Below are 20,034 nucleotides of genomic sequence, written 5' to 3'. Positions count from 1 at the left end.
GACCTGAGCCAAAGTTGGACGCTTAACCAACTGAGCCACCCAGGCGCCCCAAAAATGATCTATTTTTTACATCATTACAGAACTTGGTACGGAAATTGGTACCATCACCAATTTCAGAATTACCAATAGCAGAGTCATATTTTCCATTTTCTTTTCCAAGGCCCATGTGGAGCCGTATATTGAGGTGCTAAGTGATCAAGTTACCAGAACTGTCATGGTCTTCCAGAAACATCAAAGCTCTAAGGATGTCACCCCTCTTGCTCCATCCCAAATCACAAAGATGCGTTAGAAAAATGAAATGAAATAAAAACAGGTAGCGTGAGCGAATGGTCCATCCACTGAACACACCACCACCATTCCTACAGGCTGGTACAGGCCTCCTTTTTCAAGGACAGTAACACTGCCTCAGCGTCTGCCAGGCCAGGGGCATCAACTCCTATCATCTCACCCCACCGGCACAGAAACAACTCTTGTTAATGAGGTGCTACCATACCCCTTTTACAGATGAGACAACCGAGGTCTTGTCCAAAATCACATACTGTTAAGATGCAGGACAAATTTTAAAATCAGGTCCTCTATCTCTGAAGACTGTGTACCTCCTCCCACCATGAACCTGGTGTTGCAAAGTGTTTCTTACTGTCCCCTTTGATCACAGCTACTGGAACTCAGAGGGGGCTCAGTCACTGTGTGGGGAGCCCAGCCAGAACAGACCAACACCCAGGCAGTGTACAGGCTCACCCACCAGCTCGCTCTCAGCTACCTGGGGCCATTTTTCTCACCCTCAGACTAGGAAAATAAGGGAGGGGGTTGTGCTTCCTCACTTATAGAAAGGGTGCACTACCACCCAACTCACTGCTGCCCTCCAAACACCAGCCTCAGCACCTCTAACCCCCAGCTCACACTTGCTACATCAAACAGGGAAATAAAAGACCACAATAATACTACAGTCCATTAAAAAATGGACTCCCACCCAATAAATCTATGCGCTGTTGTTCAGAGCCACATAAAAGGGAAAACGTGAACTGATTTCTTCTAAAGTAAAGGCTCACGTGATCAGAAGAAAAACCAAAGCATGAAAAATGATCTGAATTTTAATCTTCGAAGAGGCAGAAACAGAATGAGTCCCTGTCAAGAGAACTCTTGGCTGAAAGACTCTTAAATTTGCTTTCTGCAGCAAGACAGTGCCTGCTGCCACCCCTTCGGGATGAAGCTGTTACTCTCCAGAGCGGTGATGCTCCAGCCCCCTCCTCCCAGTGCCCGCCACGTGCGGGGTGGGGTGCGGTGCGGGCGCTGTATTCAGGAGGCTTTCTGAAAGCTCCTCCCAATCCCCACAAGTCTGCCAGGCAAACGCACTCGTCCCAGCACTGATGCTCCAGGGAGTCAGGTAACTTGCCCAAGGCTGAACGACCGTTAAGCGGGAGACAACCTGAGTCAGCCTTTGAGCTCAGGCTTCACACGGCACATCACACAGCAGGGCCTCTGTTAAATGAGGACCTTCCTACCCACCCCCCACAACATTTTTTGTTTCTTTATAACATCAAAAAGTTCTGACAACTCAGCTGGCATCAGATCCATTATGATTAATATAAGCAGCTACTGATTTGGGGATTTATCGGTAATCCTTTCAGATCTGTATCAAATAGCAATCACACCACAAAACGTCTCGTGTCATTTTTAGATGTCGCTCTGGGTGGGCTGATATAATCCACTTGTTCTTTTTTTTCTTTCTTTCTTTCTTTTTTTTTTTTTTAGAGGTAAGGCCTGAAATGTTTTAAAACCACAAATCTAATGTTCAAAACAGCTTAAGCTGCAGAACAATTCCTTTGGTGAAAGATGTCTGAATGCAAGTGGCACGAGCCCACTTTCAGCAAAATCACACCCTGAGTTAATGTGTGCAGCCGACACCAACAGATATGGCTTTCTTCGAACAAAGGCAGGAAAAGCAGGCTGTCTGACCTGTTAGGGTGGCGGCATTGATGATGACCTTTGGGTTAAAGGTGTGCGCGTAACAAAGTGCATCGGCCAGTATGAGCCTCCCTTCCGCATCCGTGTTATCAATCTGCAAAGAGAAGGGTCAAAAAAAAGAAGGGATATCAAACTACAAGTAATATCAAAACTAGACACAACACTGTTCACCTTAAACGTGAGAAAAGCTAGCGTGACATCTGTCACTAGGTATCAAAACATGCTTTAATCAGAAAAGGAACGTATTTAATCTGAAGAGCAAATATGTTTTAATAATCTGTGTACCAGAGCTGATGACCAAATGCTCATTCACAAGTTTGGAAGGAGGAGTAAATAGAAAATGTCTGCTCCATTTTACCAATAAGTTTCTCACAGGAAAAAGGGACATTTTAAGAATTCTGAAAACAATGAGGCTAAAGAGTTTAATAGTGAAGAGTCAGCTCAGATCTCCAGACAGAACTCTTTGCCACTTCAGCAACTTCACACGTACCATGTTCCCTACTTTTAAACAGAGGCCCAGGCCTCACGGGCAGTGCGCGCATGCAGGTGCCCCAGCAGAGAACCCGCTGCCACACCCCCAGGAGTGCAGAGCCCATGACTCAGGACGGTGTGTTCCGCCTGAACACCAAAATGGAAAGCGTTAATCATGGCACAGCTAAGGACAGCTCTGGCTTTCCTGCCCTGCTGGGCCTGCTGCAGACATGTGGCAATGTGTGTGTACAGCACACAGGAGGAACAGTAAGACAGGGAAAATGTTCTTAAAATTCCCCATAAAATACTTCTGACTGCATGAAAAGCCACTTGCAATAAAGACACCATCCTCCTCTAAACTGAGCCCATGCTCTGCTTCCCGTCAGGTGTGTTTATCTGGCCACTGGGGATTCCTTTCGGAACACCCGAATGGGGACGGCTGTTTTCCACCCACATACCTGTATGGTCTTCCCATTCTTCGCTTTAACGACATCCCCAGGCTTGTTGGCCTTGCCGCTGGGCATGTTTTCACAGAGAGGGGCCAAACCTATTGGAAAAGCATAGATGAATGAACATGGAAATGTGCCGGGTCCAAACTCACCCCCCAAAGGACCGAGGCCACTGGTGGGCTATCAGAAGCATGCCAGAGACATCACCTTAAGCAGGTGATCAAATTTAGCATCACCAGGGACCCAACTGACATCATGTGCACCAGCACCAGGAAGTGCATGTCACTCATGTAGGCTTCATATCAAGGAGTCTAATCTGATTCCATCCTGAGGACACAACCCAAAAAATCCAAACTGTGGACCATTACAAGACAAGCCTGAACCCTTCAAAACTGCCAATATCATGAAAGAAAAAAGGAAAGGGGAGGAAAAAGGTTCCAAAATAGAAAAAACTTGGAGACACGGCAACCACATGTAATGTGTGATCCTTAACTGGCTCTTAGACTTCAAAACTAAAAATATGTGTGTGCGTGTGTGTACAAAATGAACATTTTTGTGGGTAACTGGGAAGTCTGAATCAGGGATGGTATCAATCCCTGGAAATGAGAAGGCTGCTCAGGGACATCGTTGCTCAGGATGTCCTTGTTCTTAGCAGACGGACACGTGCTGTAGCACTCAGGGGTCACATGGCAAGTCTGCGACTCACTTTCAAAAGTTCGGCAAAATAGGACGAGGGTGTTGGTGGGAGGGGCGAGGGCACATGTGAAACAGACCTAACTTGCAAGTTCACCTTCCCTTGGTATAAACCACGACGGATGGGACACCGAGCAATCATTTAACCTAAGCCCCCCCACCCCACCCCATCCCCACACTCCTCTGAGACAGCAAGCCCCCAGCAGTGTGTCTGTCGTCCTGAATGACACAGAGTGGCTGTGGACAGAACACTTTTTGTGTCCTAGGCTTTTTCTGTACTTCAAGCCACGTAATCAGCCCTGAGCCTGAGGTCATCCCCGAATGAGCTGGAGGTGCTCTTCCACTTAGCAGTTTTCACCGGAGTAAGTTGCAAGCCCCACATGTGTGCTCTGACTGCTAACCACTACTCTACAAAGTACAAAAACTCAATTCTAGCTATGGCCCACGACCGCAAAACACATTTAACTCCATCAGTTCAGAGAAGAAAACACTTAGATACCAGCTTCTGCTTGAGGAAAAGCTATTTACAAACCATTTCTTGGGGCAGCTGTTGGTTAAGCTCAGTCAGTTAAGTGGCCGACTCTTGATATCGGCTCAGGTCATGAAGTCATGGTCGTGAGATCGAGCCCCTCACTGAGCTCCATGCTAAGCATGAACCTGCTTGGGATTCTCTTCCCTTTCTCTCTGCCCCTCCTTCACTCACTCTCTAGATTAATTAACTAATTAATTAAATCTTAAAAAAAAAACATTTCTTGATTTTTCTCAGGTTAGACGAAACTATGTTTGCTGCCTGGTCTGCCATTTGATTGGATTCCAGAACTCTTCAGGACAAGCCCCGTCGCCCCCTCACCTACGAGGTTAATGGGTAGGTTAAGCTTGGCAGCAGACACGATGGCTGAGCAGATGGTGGCAGCTCCTCCCATGTCAGCCCTCATGAGGTCCATGTTCGCAGAGGCCTTGATGGAGATGCCGCCGCTGTGGGGGGAAGGACAGCAGCCATGTCAGTGGCGAAGAGAGGGCTCAAATCACTTTAACAAAGAATATATAAGCTGAGGCACCAACTACCTGACAAAGAAAATTCAAGTTTCTAAACTGAGAATCCGAAAGACTGCAACATTTTAAAAGATGATACTGCAGTCTTTATAAAAATACCAATGGGTATCCTAGCCCATTTTGTTTCTTGTTGAAGGAAATGTAAGCAGTCAGTGGAGCCATTACTGCATCCAGCAATTGGTGCTGCTCAAATCCCATCTCTGTATTAGCTCATTAACTCCTGACACCCACATAGATATTTGTCTTTTCAGCAAATCTTATGAATCAGTCAACTTACTGAACCTGAGGGTCACACACTGGTAAGGAAAGCCAACAAGCTCAGAAGACTGAGAGGATCCCTCTCAAGCCACAGAAGGACAATTCCTTCCGACACCCCTAGGGGGCACTACATCCTGCTGACTGCAAAACACAACCCAAATCAGGCAGAGGCATAACTAGATGCTCACCAGAAGCCTTAAAGGCAGTGCTCAAACCCAAGAGCCGAAGAAGGGTTTCAGTCAGCACAAAACCCAAACTACTCCCCCAAACAGGCTTCTCGAACTACCTAGCGACTTCTCTGCCTCTAGTCTGCAAGAGTCCGGAAGCCACACGCTTCGCAGGCTGGGCTCAGAGCCGGGGTTCTGTGAGTTCTGAGAGCTGCTGCTGGCCTGGCGGCTCCGGAGTCTATTCCCTGCACTGAGGTCTGCTTTCCACAGAGATCAGGTCCTAATTCTCACTCCTCTCAGCAGCTCTGGATAATAAGATGGCTGTCAACTACACGTAGAAATAAAGATGACCCACTGGCTCAGGATAAAAGAAATACACTCTCGGTCCAAGAAGCCCCGGGAGAACTCCACGGGGGCAAAGGGAACACACTGGCACAGGAGGCCATTGTCTACTCACCACATCCTTCTCCCCTTCCACTCATAGGCCCACAGTTCCAAGCAGCCACCAAAGAGCAGCAGTTCTCACAGCTCACCTTTTAGACTGCTCTCAAATCCACCCATTGCTTTTCTACTGAATCCACCTTGATGAGGACACCATCACGTCATTGGGATATCTGCTGCAGCTCCTGTATGTTAAGGTCTCCCTATACCAGTCTTACTACCCCCTTCACTTCATAACCCACACAACTACCATCTTTACCAAAATAAAAAATATCTATCTCAACCAACATCCCAGCAGGCTTTCTCTCTTTCTGTGTGTGTGTGTGTGTGTGTGTGTGTGTGTGTGTGTAAAAATCACAAGCGGATTCTAAAATTGACATGTAAATGCAAATGATGAGGCCAAAAGAATCTTGAAAAAGAACTGGAGAGCTCATAGTACTCCATTTCAAGACAAAGCTGTACTCATTAAACACTTGGTCACAAGGTCCTGGGGAAAGGACACAGAGACCACAGTTAGACCCACAATTATATGGTTGACTGATTTAACAATGGTGCAAGGTAGTTCAATGGAGAATGGACAGTCTTTCGAAGAGACAGGTCTGCAACAAAAAGACATCCATATGGAAAGAAAAAAAATGCAATGCTTTACACAGTATACACAAAAATTCAAAAAGGATTATACCTTAAATGCTAAAACCGTAACACTTAGAGAAGAAAACACAGACCTGGGCACTGGCAATAATTTCTTAAACAGGGCAACAAAAGCATGAAAAATTGATAAATTACACTTCATCAAAACTAAAACTGCTCTTCAAAAGAAGTCACTTAAAAAATGAAAAGGCAGGCCCTCAGAGTGGGGGAAAAAAGATGCCTTTAAAATACTGATCCAACAAAGGGTTTGTATCTAGAATACCACTATGTATACAATGTATAAATTCTAACTCATTATGAGAAACAGTTCTATTAAAAAAAAAAAAGGTGAAAAATCTGAACAGACACTTCACTAAAGATATACCAACAGCCAGGAGGCACAGTGAGAATGCTAAGCACCATTAGTCACTGGGGAACTAATCAAACTCAAAATGAATCCCAGAGCTACCGCCACACAGCCCCGGGAACAGCTAGAAGCAGAGAATGGCAGTATCAGAGGCTGGGGCGGACACGTCGGATCTGTGTGCAGGAATGCGAAATGGCACCACCACTCTGCAGGGGTTCCTTCACTCCGCATAAAGTGAAACACACAGTTACAATGAATATGTTTTGGTGTTTCCACATAAGGTACAACCCAGTGATAAAAGGGAACCAATTACTAATGTCACCAACGTGATTGAATGTCACAGACATGATGCAGAGAGAAAGAAGGCAGACTTGAAAAGATCCCATGAAAATGAATTTCTGGAACAAGAAACACTCATCCACAGCTGTGCAGAGATGACTGGTGGCCTGAGGCAGGGGTGGGGAAGGGACGCCTGCAAAATGCACCCAGCCGGGGTTCAGGGTGAAGGAGGGTTCTGTTTCACAGGAGCGGGGGCTGGTGCAGGGTGATGCCTATTTGTTAGATAGGCATACTCCTTGAACTGAGTATTTCAAGCATGGATTTCACTACATACATAAATCCCATGTCATCCTTTGTCTCAGCTAGAAACCCTTCAGTTACTTCATATCGTTCTTACAGCCAAGTCCAAAATGCCACCAGGCCCAAGAGGACCCAGCTCTGCTGACCTCTCCAGCCACTACGTACTCTTCCCTGTGTGGTTCTGCTGTAGGTGCTCTTTGCAGCTCCAGGGGCTCCCTCGTCCTTCCCCTGCCCAGCTCCCTGGGCTCCCTGCCGCACTACCCCCTCCTTCCCTATCTTTAGCTGAGCCCATCAATCCTGCAAGGAAGCTTTCTACTTTAACAAGGCCTCCTTGCGGGGCACCTGGGTGGCTTAGTCGGTTAAGCGTCCGACTTTCGCTTAGGTCATGATCTCGCAGTTCGTGGGTTCGAGCCCCGTGTCGGGGTCTGGGCTGACTGCCAGCTCAGAGCTCAGAGCCTGGAGCCTGTTTCAGTCTGTGACTCCCTCTCTCTCTGACCCTCCCCTGCTCTCTCTCTCTCTCCTAGAAATAAATAAAACATTTAAAAAAAAAAAAAAAAAGGCCTCCTTGCTCAATAGTCTCCTAGCAAACACTCAAGTATGAAATTAAATTAATAATAAACTTCACACTGAACATTAACGCTGCATCGAGACATTAGCCCAAGACAACATAAAATCATCATCCTAAAATTATTAGCAAGATAATTAAAAACAGCATCATTTTCGTGCTCTAATTTATTTGCTGTAGTGTTTTAGAATAGACATTTAAGTATAATAGCATACGGATGAAACTGAAAAATCAATACACATATTGTGAATTGTATGACCTTGAATCTTTTACTGATAATTGTTTGGAGGCCAATGCTTCAAAGGAGAGAAGGTGGACCTGTGGGCCGAAGACACAGGAGGCTAACGTAAGGAAGACTGCTGGCAGCCAGCTCTGCCCAGGACAGGCGTCGCAGTGCCCAGGACCCTCCTGTAAGGACCGCGTTCATTCATGTATCAGAGAGAGTTTCTGAATGGCTGTGCGGTGTACTGGAGACACCCAGGTTTAATGGACATGTAGTAGCATTTTCCAAAGTAGTTTCCACAGACCATGAGTCTCCGGAGAAATAAATTCCCTCCAAAGAAAATTTAGAAAATGCTACATTCTATATACCCTGAGAAGTCTCGTAGTCAAAACAAAACAAAACAAAACTCTCACGTGTTTTATCCACCGTAGTTTTGGGTCAAGTAATCCTTTTTAACTCTCACACTTAAGGGGCATACCTGAAATCAGTACTCAGCAGCCAATGCTTCATACCAGAAATACAGACCTATTTCCATCTTCTCCACCTCAGTTGCTGCTTGCTTGAAATAATTAGAGTTTCCAATTCTAAGGAATACTTATGGTTTAATGGAAGCCAGGCTGGTCAGTTAAAGAAAGTAATATGAAGCAGGGCAAACAGGAGGTGGCATGATCCAAACAGCTTCATCCTCACATCCACACAAGGGGTCTTTAATATCCATATGAGAGAATCAAAGTGAAGAGTGGAAAGATCAAGTCATTTTAAAGACAGACCTAAGTTTGACTTCCAATCTTAGTATCAGTTTTGGGGCCCTGAGCAAATTATTTCACCTCTCCAAGCCATAGCTTCCTTACCCATAGAATGCCTACCTAACTCCCAGATGATGGACCAGGGGTAACATGTGTAAAGTGTCTAATAGAATCTCTGACACACAGTAATACATTTAAATTAACATGTAAGATTTGACCAAACACTGTGTTTTTGAAGCAAACTACATAAACAACACAAGTACACACAAAGGAGAGATGCATAAAGAGGTACCTGTCAAAGGTAATTCCCTTCCCAACAAACACCAGGGGCGGTTCGCCTGCATTGGGGCTGCCTCTGTAGTGAATTTCCAGGAAGACTGGAGGTTCATCAGATCCTTTGGCCACACTTAGGAACGATCCCATTTCCTGTTCCTCAATCCAAGATTTGGGTCTACAGGGCAGAAAAGGTGAAAAGTCAATACAATTGGTTAGCTCTATTTCAAAACAGCCTCGAAAAAGCTCATCTATCTATAAAACTCCTAAAATGTACAGACATTAATCGTTTAACAATCACATCCTAATTGCTTTCTATGTATTCTTGAGCCAGTCACTTGATTCTGAGCCTATTTCCTCATCTATAAAATGAGGTTAAAGATACATCTGTCAGAAGATTAGCTATACAATTACTAAGAGAGTTCATCCATGGTGCGTAATACAGTGTCAGATAACAGTACAGAGTCAATAAGTGCTTATTACTTGATTTGCTCCCCCTAATCTGCTCACACATATCTAAAGTTTTAATGCAAGATAAAGTTAGCAAGGCTCTGAAACCATAAAAGGTGCTTAAAAACAGTTACGGGTCCAGTGCCTTATTATTATTTTTTGTTATTTCTAAAAACAACAAAAAATAAAAAAACAAAAAATCCAACCAATAAAAGAACCCCCCCCCCAAACTACACTCCAATGAGTGAACTAAAGTATCCCCTTTCTTTGCTTTTTTAGAATTGCTGGAATTTGATCTTTTCAACGTTGTGACACTATTTCTCACGGTTTCAACTACAGTTTGAGATGTCTGCTTGAAATGGGAAAACTAGTAATTATTCACCAAACACGGGCTCGCTGGGGGTAATCTAATGGGAACAGTCTGTTGTGCCAAGGAGAAAACAGATACCATATCGCGACTCCTCATAGGCAAGGGATACAAAGAGATTTGTACTGATTTCTGGCCACAGTAACCAGGCCAGGAGGGAAATTCTACACTCTTACGGGCCAAACAGAAACAACCATATCCAAAGAGTGCTCCTCCCACACTTGCCTACCCATTCGTTAAAACTATTAAACTAGGGCTGTGTCATGGAGAGATGGCTGCTGGACTCCAGAGGGAAAAGAACATAAAGACAGAGGGATGACAGTTAAAACAAAACAAACACTTCAAAAGCAGCAAGGCTATATAACACAGTATTTTTTAACCATGAACTCAGTACTTGACGAGTACCGAAAAATCCTGTCCTGTCCTTCTGGAAGTCCTGTCTGAATTTCTCTGATTCACACCCATCCACACTAGAGCCATTAGGTGCAGGTGCCTCAGTTTAATGGGTTACACCCGCCAGCGTGACCCACTTCCGCTCTGGCTGATCCTCTCCCTGGCTGGGCTATGAACTCTGCAGTTTCCAAGGGGCCACCAAATACATGCTTCTGCACCTGAAATGCCCCATACCACTCTCTCTCCATCTGCTAACTTCCAAGGAACCTTCCAGACTCTGCTTAGGCACACTTTTCATTGGCAAACTTTTCAACTCTTCCAGAACCCTCCTGCTCCTGCAGGATCCTCTGTATGGCCCCATTCTCCTGCCTGTTCCTTCCTATAAGCTCCTCACTTCTTTGAAGGCAAGGACCACTACCATTCATCTTCGTGTGCCCAACTGCCAGGCACAGAGGAGGCACCTTCACTGATGTGTAACCACACAGACGCTATTTGCTGACACAAAGTAGCTCTGATGTCCCCTCAGAGGAAAAAAGGAAGTCTTCGCCAAGACACCTTTACAGAGAAACTAGCTCTTGCTACAGATGAAACACATGCTAACTGTTCCAAGTATCTTATCAAGCACTAAGTACTGGGTTTTCTGTAAATTACACATTTTTATTCACTCTATCTAGACCATAGGGATTTTCCTGAATAATGGGAACTCCAGTCACAATTAAGGACTGAAGAATATTTTAAATGGAAGCTCCCCTGAGATACAACGCTGGTAGTAAACAATTATTTAGGTAAGACAAATATCCGCTGACTTATTTTAATCATGAATTTCCCCCAAGGTCAGACTTGTTTTGCTTACAGGGTTATGGGGAGATCACAAGAGGGTAACAGAACCCGAAGGGGTAGCTTTGGCGTCCGTCCCACAGCCCAGCTGCTGACGATGACCATGCAAGGCTGCCCAGGAACCAGCTCTGGTACCTAATTTAGGAATCTACAAGGCAGAGATACTCATTTCATGCCAACTTAGGCATGCTGTGTTCTTTACTTGTGTCAAAAAAAAAAAAGATACAAATAATTCACCAAAACAAGATACATAAATTCATCAAAAAACTAAACAGAGTTGCAATCTGATCCAACAATTCAACTCCTAGGTACATACGTAAGAGACATGAAAACATACGCACACACAGAAACATGGATATCAATGCTCAAAGCCACATTATTCATGGTATCCAGAAGGTAGAAACACCCAAATGTCCACCAACTGATGGCTGGGTGGGGAGATGGAAATGAAGACTACCTCCGAATGGGTACAAGGTTTCTTTTTGGGGTAACTGAGATGACCCTGAATTACCTGATGTGGACCTCTGTTTTACTACTAGCACTCTTGAGATTCCTCTCGATAATTTCAGCAAATCTGGTTGGTGTCATCTCATTGGCTGGAGTCTCCATCAGGTGGCGTGCCAAGTTCTGCCCAGAAGCAAAGAGGACTCCCTTCTGCCAGGCCTCCTGGTCCCCACTGGTAGAGGAAAGCAGAAGGTCACTGTGAGGCAACCTGTCAAGACCCTGACCATGTCACAGCTAGGAGGGCTCTTACCCTATAAAAACAAAAGAGAAAGACTACGGGCACAAAATGTACACATGGGACCTGGATCATTCTCTGTGCTCTGACCCAGGGCGGCAGGTACAAAGAGCTAGAAAACACAGCCCTTGCCGAGCTGAGTCAGAGGTGGTAAGCATTCTGCATTTCATGTGCACGAACAAGGAGTGGAATGATGGGTCTCTAACACACACTGACAGAGTTGGTTTCCAAATTTCCAAAGGCCCATTTTGTCCTCCTTCACTGCACCAGGGATGATGCAGCCCCCAGTGCTCATGGTAGAACAAGCACACTGCGAAGTCCTGAAGTGGAAGTGAAGGCCTTTCTGCCTTCTTTGTGCCTGGGTCAGGGCTCTGAACACTGCACCAAACAGCAAGGACCAGCTTTACGAGAAAGGATACGGATATGTGTTTCACGATCCCAGCACTTCTTTTTAAGTTTATATATTTATTTACAGAGAGAGAGAGCAAGCACACATAGGGGAGGGACAGAGAGAGAATCCCAAGCAGGCTCCTGTCAGTACAAAGCCTAACACAGGGCTCAAACCCACAAACCGTGAGTTCATGATCTGAGCTGAAGTCAAGAGTAGGATGCTTAACAGACCGAGCCACCCAGACACCCCCCAGCTCTTCTCATGCACAATAGGAACTAATACAGGTGGCACAGAAATGGATCAAACAGCTTGTAGTTTGGAGGGTTTATCGTGTGCCACACACTTGACAGTGTCTTCAATCATTGTAAAGGCCCTAGGAGGCTGGAATTACAGCTCTACTGAAGAAACAAAGAAAGTGTAACAGAGACTGCAGTCACTCCATTGAGGTTACCCAGACGGTAGGTGGGGGTGGGGTGGGCAGGATTCAAAGCCGGACCAACTGGTCATGGGGCCCTCATTCCAAACCATTCCAACACAGCTGCCAAGCCCCGGGCTGTGTCCTCACAGCCCCACCTCTTGAAGGTCTCACCTCTGTCTGTTCTTGACAGGAGAGGCTTCATCTCCCAGACCCCAGGACAGGACTGAAATACAGCAGGTGCTCATTAAGTTGGCTGAGAAATGAGTCTCCCCACTAGACCTCGAGGGCAAGGACCATAGCCCTTCCTCTGTGTATCCTGGCATTTAACTCAGTGCCCACAGATGCTGACTACATGGAAATTATTTATATCAAAACCTGCTGGGGGGCACCTGCATGGCTTAGTCGGTTGAGTATCTGACTTCAGTTCAGGTCATGATCTCACGGTTTGTGAGTTCAAGCCCCATGTTGTGCTCTGACAGCATGGAGACGGGTTGGGATTCTCTCTCTCCCCCTTCCTGGATCATGCTCTCTCTCTCTCTCAAAAATAAATAAATAAATGAATAAACATTAAAAAAAAGGAAACTGCTGGGACGTATCTGTGACCTCATTCCCTCCCTCTTCAGAGAGCTAACTTGGTCTGGCTTCCTAGTAACCAGAATGCATGGAGGGTATAGGAAGCCATGGGTCAAAATGTACACATGGTGAAATCTAGGAGCAGAACGTGGACAGCTACCATACTCTTAAAATGGCTAAGGGGATGGGGGAGGTCACAGACGAGCCATGTGGTAGTGCCCGGACTGAAAAGCTCATATCTGCTCATATCCAAATGTCCCACTATCTGAATGTCAATAAATGCAACGCTGAGCCTGGCTTCGTTCCATCACCTTCCATGGAGCTTTGCCGATACGACGGCCTTCTTCTTCTGCTTCAGGTCATCATACTCATAGAGACCAAGCACCGCCCCTTCCGCAGCCGCCTGTGCATCTCCACAGGGATCCACCTCCACCGAAGAGATCTCCAGGTCTTGAATCTGCCTGCACCCAGCTTCAGAAAGACAGAGGAACCAGAAAAATGGAGTCAATCAGAGGCTACTCACTAGTGAAACGCAGAGACATGGTTGTGTGCTGAGAAAAGAGGACTGGGATTCAAATCCCAGCGGACATTTGACCTTTCTGAGCCTCCATTTCTCCTTCTGTAAAGTGAGGATGTGTACACACCTCATGGGTCATGGAAGACAGACTCACAAATAAAAGAACTCACCTAGCTCCTGGCAGAGCAGGCCCTCAGAAGTGGCTGCTGTTCCCGTACTACTTCAGAAACACTAGTCTCCTGATGAAGCTTCCCAGTCACCAAGAGCTTGCCAGATTAAAAATGCCAAAGGACTGAGTGAAGTCCATTAGTAACACAGCATTTTATTAAGACCAGGTCAGGAAAAGGTTGCAAATAAAAGCTATGAACGGATCACTCCCCGTGAACTTTGAGAGTAGATTTAGCAAGCACAGATGAAATTCACAGAGCCAAAGATCAATGAAGCTAATTAGCGCCGCCTCAGCAGTGTCGTTCAAAGCGTCTTTAACCACAGTCTCTGTGGTAAAGGCCTCACTCTGCTGCTCAGCTTTGAAGTGACCCGGTGGCATCTTCCTCGACTCATAAACCATGCACATGGCCAAGTGGGACTGGCACCCACCTTTGGTAATAAACAAGCACCCTGCACTTTGCAGCCACTTTCTCTTATTGGTAAATAAGGGGATTCCATGTCATTTAGAAGTTGCGCAACACCAAGTTAGTACTTCGAAAAGCAGAAACTCCACTGTAACTTTCTGGTAAAACACAGCTCTAAGGTCCTACTACACGAGTGAAGAAATGGTCTGAAAGCTCCAAATCTTATGGGATTTTAGTTATGGAAATACCAAAACTAAAATCCCCTAAGTGAACCTTCTGGAACCAACATAAGGCCGGGCATACGATGTAAAAGAAACTGAATATTTACTCAGATGAGGGTTTTCTCTGTGACAGTGGTGGGGGTGGGAACAGTTAGGAGGACAACACGAGGGGAAGGGACCATGTAAAGACAACATCCTCAAGACTCTCCATCAACCTTAAACTTCACAAGGGTAATGACCTGCAACAGCTGCTCTGATGTTTTCTTTGCCTTCATGCCAGTTTTCCTGGTCATCAACTGCAGCTGTCTTTCGGCCGAGGCCGACCACCACCACGCTCGGAAAGTCCTGTTCAGCACACACACAAAATCAATCACTTCCTGTCTTTAAAAAGATTTTTTTTAATGTTTATTTATTTGAGAGAGAGAGAGAGAGAGAGAGAGAGAGAGAGAGAACGCGCGCTCCCACGTGAGAGAAAGCAGGGAAGGGGCAGAGAGAAAGGGAGACAGAATCAGAAGCAGGCTCCAGGCTCCGAGCTGTCAGCACACAGCCTGACACGGGGCCTGAACCCACGAACTGTGAGATCATGACCTGAGCTGAAGTCGGATGTTTAACCGACTGAGCCACCCAGGTGCCCCTCCACTTCCTGTCTTTAAAACATCCTTTTTGAGCCGGAAATGGTACATGAGCTCCCACACAATGACCTTCAGCTCAGCATAGGAATCTCACTGTATAATTCAGTTATTTCGTTTTTTTACCCTGTATCTTGGTAAAAATGTATCACTTCTGTATTTAAACGGTAGAGTGAGGATAATCCTGCAAATAACTGTATGCAATTTGAGGAAAGAAATTCTGTGGAAATTGAATAAAGAAAGCCGATAGTTTGAGGAATACAAGAGATGCTGCAATATTTGACGCCAAACTGCCTGTCAAATTTAAGTAATATTTATGGCTTAATATGGCGATAACAGCATGCATACAATCTGACAGGAAAGTTTCTGCATGACTATGGCACTCAGGAGGTGCTCACTGAGGCTTTGCGAAATGAACCTTATCTTCATCTCCTACCTCATGCAGACCATAAAAGGTTCGGGTTTTGCCTGCCTTCAGAGGAGGTCCAGATCTAAAACAAGAGGAAATATATTTAAAAACCTAGTTTGCTCTGCTCCTTTGGGCAGTGACATATACTCACTTTTAGCTTTATTGTGATACGCTGCTGTTTCTGTGAGTTTGCTGCATTTATGCTTTTGTCCGCATACAGAATTCTTTCAGGTTAGATTTTTCTAGCTTCCAATTCTAGCTCAAAAATTATTCAGCAGACTTCCACATTAGATTTCATACAAATTTATTTGAAAACAACTATAGAAAGCGACACCATAGATGGGTAATGTGTGACTACAGAGGAGAGTGGAGCCCTGGAGGAAGGCCAGCCCGAAACTCCCATCTTTCATCATGGCTGAGCTGACTGTGGCGCTCGCTCGGCCTGGAGGCTGCCGGCGTGGGTGGGGGCTTATATACAGATGGGATACTGGGCAATTTCAAAACAAGGCAGGTGGCAAAGCATAATTATAGCCAGAGGACTGGATGCCTGGTGCCGCAGCTGATAGTTAACGGTCAGGAAGGCCAGGTGGTCCTGCACTCTGACAGGCCGGCTTCTGGATTGATGAGTTAATCACGGCACTTGAGAAGGTGGCCTACTGGTGAAGGAAGGGTCACTGAGAAGGGATGCAAGCTCTGTTACCCGGTGATTAGACAATTACTATGATTATCAGGCTACATCTATTAGATTCCGCTAGGTTGTCTGTAATCCAAGTAATATGTACTCGCAGTGGCTTTATGTTGACCCTTCTCTTTTTTTCCAAGTGAGGTCTGCAGCTCAGAAGGACTTAGAAACTCCAATGTTTCCCTACCTTCTCTAAATTGTAGCTAAGCCAAGAGTGCTCCAATCATAGGCCCCACCCAGATTTACTGAATTAGAATCTGTAATCCAGCTATACCCCAAGGTGATTCACTTTGAGACTCTGAGAGGCTCCTGAAACTCAAGGCATGCCAAGAAAGGAGGGACACCCTTAAGCAGTTATGAACTAGCCCAGGGGCATATTGTCCCCCATACTAAGGAGCATTAGAGGAAGCGGGCTGGTGGGAAGGCAGGCAGGTAGGATGAAGGTGGGCTGAGGAAATCTGGTACTTTCTAGATCTTTCTGGGTCAGTCTCTCATAATATGTTTGTGATCTGAAGTAGCCTGACTTCCCAGAATTGTACACCCACCCCTACTAATAGGCAAAGTACCAAATTGCATTCCAGGACAAATACTTTCACTTCCACTGAGAAGATACCAGTCAACGTACTTCCTTTCATTTTCATGTACTAACAAAGCATTTAAATAAATTCTCATTTGATTTCAGGGCATTTTAAAAACCCTAACCCATAGGTGAATACTTACATGTTCAAAATTTCTCTCAACTTTCCAGACACTAATTTATTGAAATTCTCTCCTGCGCTTGTAAACTGTGGCATATCATCTTCTTTTTCTTTGCTATAGATTCCTAAAACAAGACCCTGAGAAAGAATAAGCGGGGGAAAAAAAATGAATATTAATTACAGTAGATCCCTTTTAGGGAGAGACTCAGAAGTCCCCATGTTCCAGAAGCAGCAAATAATTCTACCCAAACTGTGTTCCCCTCAAGTTGACAAAGCTGAAAAAAAAAAACAAAAACACAGCAGGTACTGGGCAGTCAGCAACACTCCCATCCTGCCTAAAAGTTTCAAATTCCTGCCAAAGCAAGACTGTTAAGTACTACCTGTCCTGGGTCTTCCTGGTCTCTGCCAACAAAGGACTTTCACAAAAGAAAGAGTTTCCTTTACTTCCAAATAAAGAAAGGTAGAAAGGTGTTTTTGTGTAAGAAAACAAACTCACTTTTAAGCAAGTTAGACCTCAAAGGGGATCAGAACATGTCACCCCAAAATATGCAACTTGAGCATATTGATTATTTTGAACTAAAGACACATGAAAAGAAAGCAGATGCAGGAAAGGCTCTCTGACACCCCACTTTTTACCTAAAAGCAGGGCAAAAAAATTCCCATCAGGTATTCTCCCTGTACCAGACATTCCTTGGTTTTTTTAATGTTTTATTTATTTTTGAGAGAGAGAGAGAGACAGCATGAGCAGGGGAGGGTCAGAGAGAGAGGGTGACACAGAATCAGAAGCAGGCTTCAGGCTCTGAGCTGTCAGCACAGAGCCCGACGCGGGGCTCAAACCCACGAACCGTGAGATCATGACCTGAGCCAAAGTCAGACGCTTAACCAACTGAGCCACCCAGGCGCCCCAAGAAGAGAACATTCTTATCACCAGAAACTGGCAGTTGACATTAAAATGGACCGACACCAACACACCTGCTAAATAGCCCTTATCTTCCACTAATTTCCCCCGTATACTTCCTTGTCACTGTCACATAGCTTACTGCCCTGGCCCCAGCCCCTTGGCCACATCCCCACAGTTTCTCATTGTTTAAAAAGGTATATAAGCTTTTAGGTCTCAAGGACTTTGGGTCTTCATTTTCCCTTTGAAAACTCCCATGTACTTGTAAAAATATCCGAAACAAAATTGTGTACACTTTTCCCTGTTAATCTGTCATATGTCCATTTAATTCCCAGGTCCAGCCAACAGAACCGAGCCGAGCAGAGGGAAGTTTTCCCTTCCCCACCATGTTCAAACGCGAACCTCAGCTATCCTGGGATGGGATCACAGTGGAGCCAACGGCTGCACCTGCCAATACAAATAAGCTCCCTGGCCAACTCACAGGCTGAAAGAGAAGAAAAGAAAAAGGAGGCATCTTCTCAGAGGGGCAGGAGGGGCAGGAGCAGAGCACCGTGCCCAGGACCAGCAGCTTACCTGTCCAGCCCCCAACACCCGAAATAAGGAAGTCAACCTAGGAATCACTATTTGCCTTTGCATCACAAGTTTTGACTTTAAAATGTTTTCCGCCTTACGGCAACTCCGTGAGGCAGAAAGGACAAGGACATGCATGTACTCCTTCTTCCTACAGACCCGGAGACAGAAACCGGGTGCAACATACCCGTCCGTGTGCGGTAACAGACCTGAGCAAGAATCCTAATTACCTTCTCTGACGGTCCTTCACCTTTTCCACAAAATCACACTGGTACTTGGACCAAACAGCATCCTTTCTCTTTTCCATCCCCAAATCCCACAAAAGCAACAACACCGCTTCCTCGGCACAACTTTCCCACGTTCTAATTTTCCTAAGACTGCCCACCGCCTGGTATTTGGTGAAACCCATGAGGATCTGAGGAGAAGGACCCAGCTGCTACCTGGGCAGGATGTTGCAGAGTATTGGAAAGCAAGGTATCTGGTCCCCCCGCCACCTGCCATACAGTGTGAGGCCTGGGCTCAAGCCCCATCTAGAATATTCCTCACCAGGGCCATTCTTTCTGATTCTCAAGCATGACTCCCAAGCCTGTGCTACTTCCAGCGAACAATTCCCCCTTCCAGATCCTGCACATCCCAACAGTGACCTTCATCATTTTTATTTTTAATTAGATGGAAAAGGTTTCTCTCCCGCAAGACGCTCTTTAATTTCACGAAGATAAAAAAAAGGTCTCTGTGCAAAGCCCTTTTCCCTAGAGAGACACTGTTTCCCCTCCAGAAACTCTTTGAGGCAATCGGCTCCCGGAGGACCTGTTTTCCTGTTCCTGCACTTCAGCAGGCGGTGGTGGGAGTCGGGGCCCCAGACTGGCCGCCGCTGGGGCCTTGGAGGACGCTGCGCCTCACGAAACATGAGCTTCGACCCAGTTACGGTGACAGCCACCCTGGCCAAAACCACGAATCAGGACACGGATCCTAGCACTCCCGCAAGCAGAAGAAGGAAGCGCGCACCCTGGGCACACAGCGTGCGGGGAACGCCTCGGAGAACGCCCGGGGAGGGGGCCGGGGGGCGGGCAACCCAACGCCCCCCGCCCCTGCCGAAGCCCCGCTCCGCAAAGACGGAACTTTTGAACCGGTTTTGGCAACTTGGCACAGAAGCCCGGTCACCGCGGTCTCGACCCGCCCCGAAGCTCCGGTCGCCCCGAGGGGGACTCCCACGGCTGCCTCTCACCTTCGTCATGTCGGCAGCGGCGAAACCCCGTCCCCAGACACGCTTCACGCGCAGACGTCGGACGACGACTCGCCCGGCAGCCGGAAGGGGCAGCAGGAACATCTTCCCGGCTCGGCCCCAGCGCCGCCCAACAGCGAACACGTGGCGCTTTGGGGGGACGGGCGCGTGCCGGGGGGTGGGGCTTTCGGGGACGCAGGGCGCGCGCCCAGGGGGCGGGGGAGGTGCCAGGGAGCGTGCGGGGCTGGAGTCGGGGACCGGGCACAAGGTCACCGAGGGCGTGGCTTCTGGGTGCGGGCCGGATTGCGCGCGCACGAGCTGGGGCGGGGCCGATGCCCGGGGGGCGGGGCCGATGCCCGGGGGCGGGGCCGATGCCCGGGGGCGGGGCCGATGCCCGGGGGCGGGGCCGATGCCCGGGGGCGGGGCGGGCAGGGACGAACCCGACGACCGGACGGTGCTGGGAGGGACGCACGGACGTGGCGAGGGCTCAGGGGCGTGCCCGCGCGCGTGTGCCTGTGCTGGCGGGGACACCGAGCAGGCTCGGCGACCCGAGCGCGACAGAGGGGCG

At 46.9% G+C, this 20,034-nt stretch overlaps 1 protein-coding gene across 1 annotated transcript in view; it reads right to left on the bottom strand.

The window, feature by feature from the left end:
• LAP3 (leucine aminopeptidase 3) overlaps positions 1-19,671 on the bottom strand; it is a 28,012-nt gene extending 8,341 nt beyond the window's left edge. The window contains exons 1-10 of the mRNA XM_039218703.1: positions 19,470-19,671; positions 16,799-16,914; positions 15,424-15,478; positions 14,598-14,703; positions 13,360-13,519; positions 11,439-11,603; positions 8,900-9,058; positions 4,429-4,553; positions 2,895-2,983; positions 1,957-2,059 (exon numbers count right to left, since the gene is read on the bottom strand). Coding sequence (XP_039074634.1) covers positions 1,957-2,059; positions 2,895-2,983; positions 4,429-4,553; positions 8,900-9,058; positions 11,439-11,603; positions 13,360-13,519; positions 14,598-14,703; positions 15,424-15,478; positions 16,799-16,914; positions 19,470-19,571 — 1,180 coding nt within the window. The 5' untranslated portion in view covers positions 19,572-19,671. The remainder of the gene's footprint in view (positions 1-1,956; positions 2,060-2,894; positions 2,984-4,428; positions 4,554-8,899; positions 9,059-11,438; positions 11,604-13,359; positions 13,520-14,597; positions 14,704-15,423; positions 15,479-16,798; positions 16,915-19,469) is intronic.
• Between the last annotated feature and the right edge of the window lie 363 nt (positions 19,672-20,034).

This window comes from Hyaena hyaena, unplaced genomic scaffold, assembly GCF_003009895.1.
Source record: "Hyaena hyaena isolate Hyena2069 unplaced genomic scaffold, ASM300989v1 scaffold_774, whole genome shotgun sequence".
Classification (NCBI taxonomy): Eukaryota; Metazoa; Chordata; class Mammalia; order Carnivora; family Hyaenidae; genus Hyaena; species Hyaena hyaena.
This window is presented reverse-complemented; position numbering and strand designations above follow the sequence as displayed.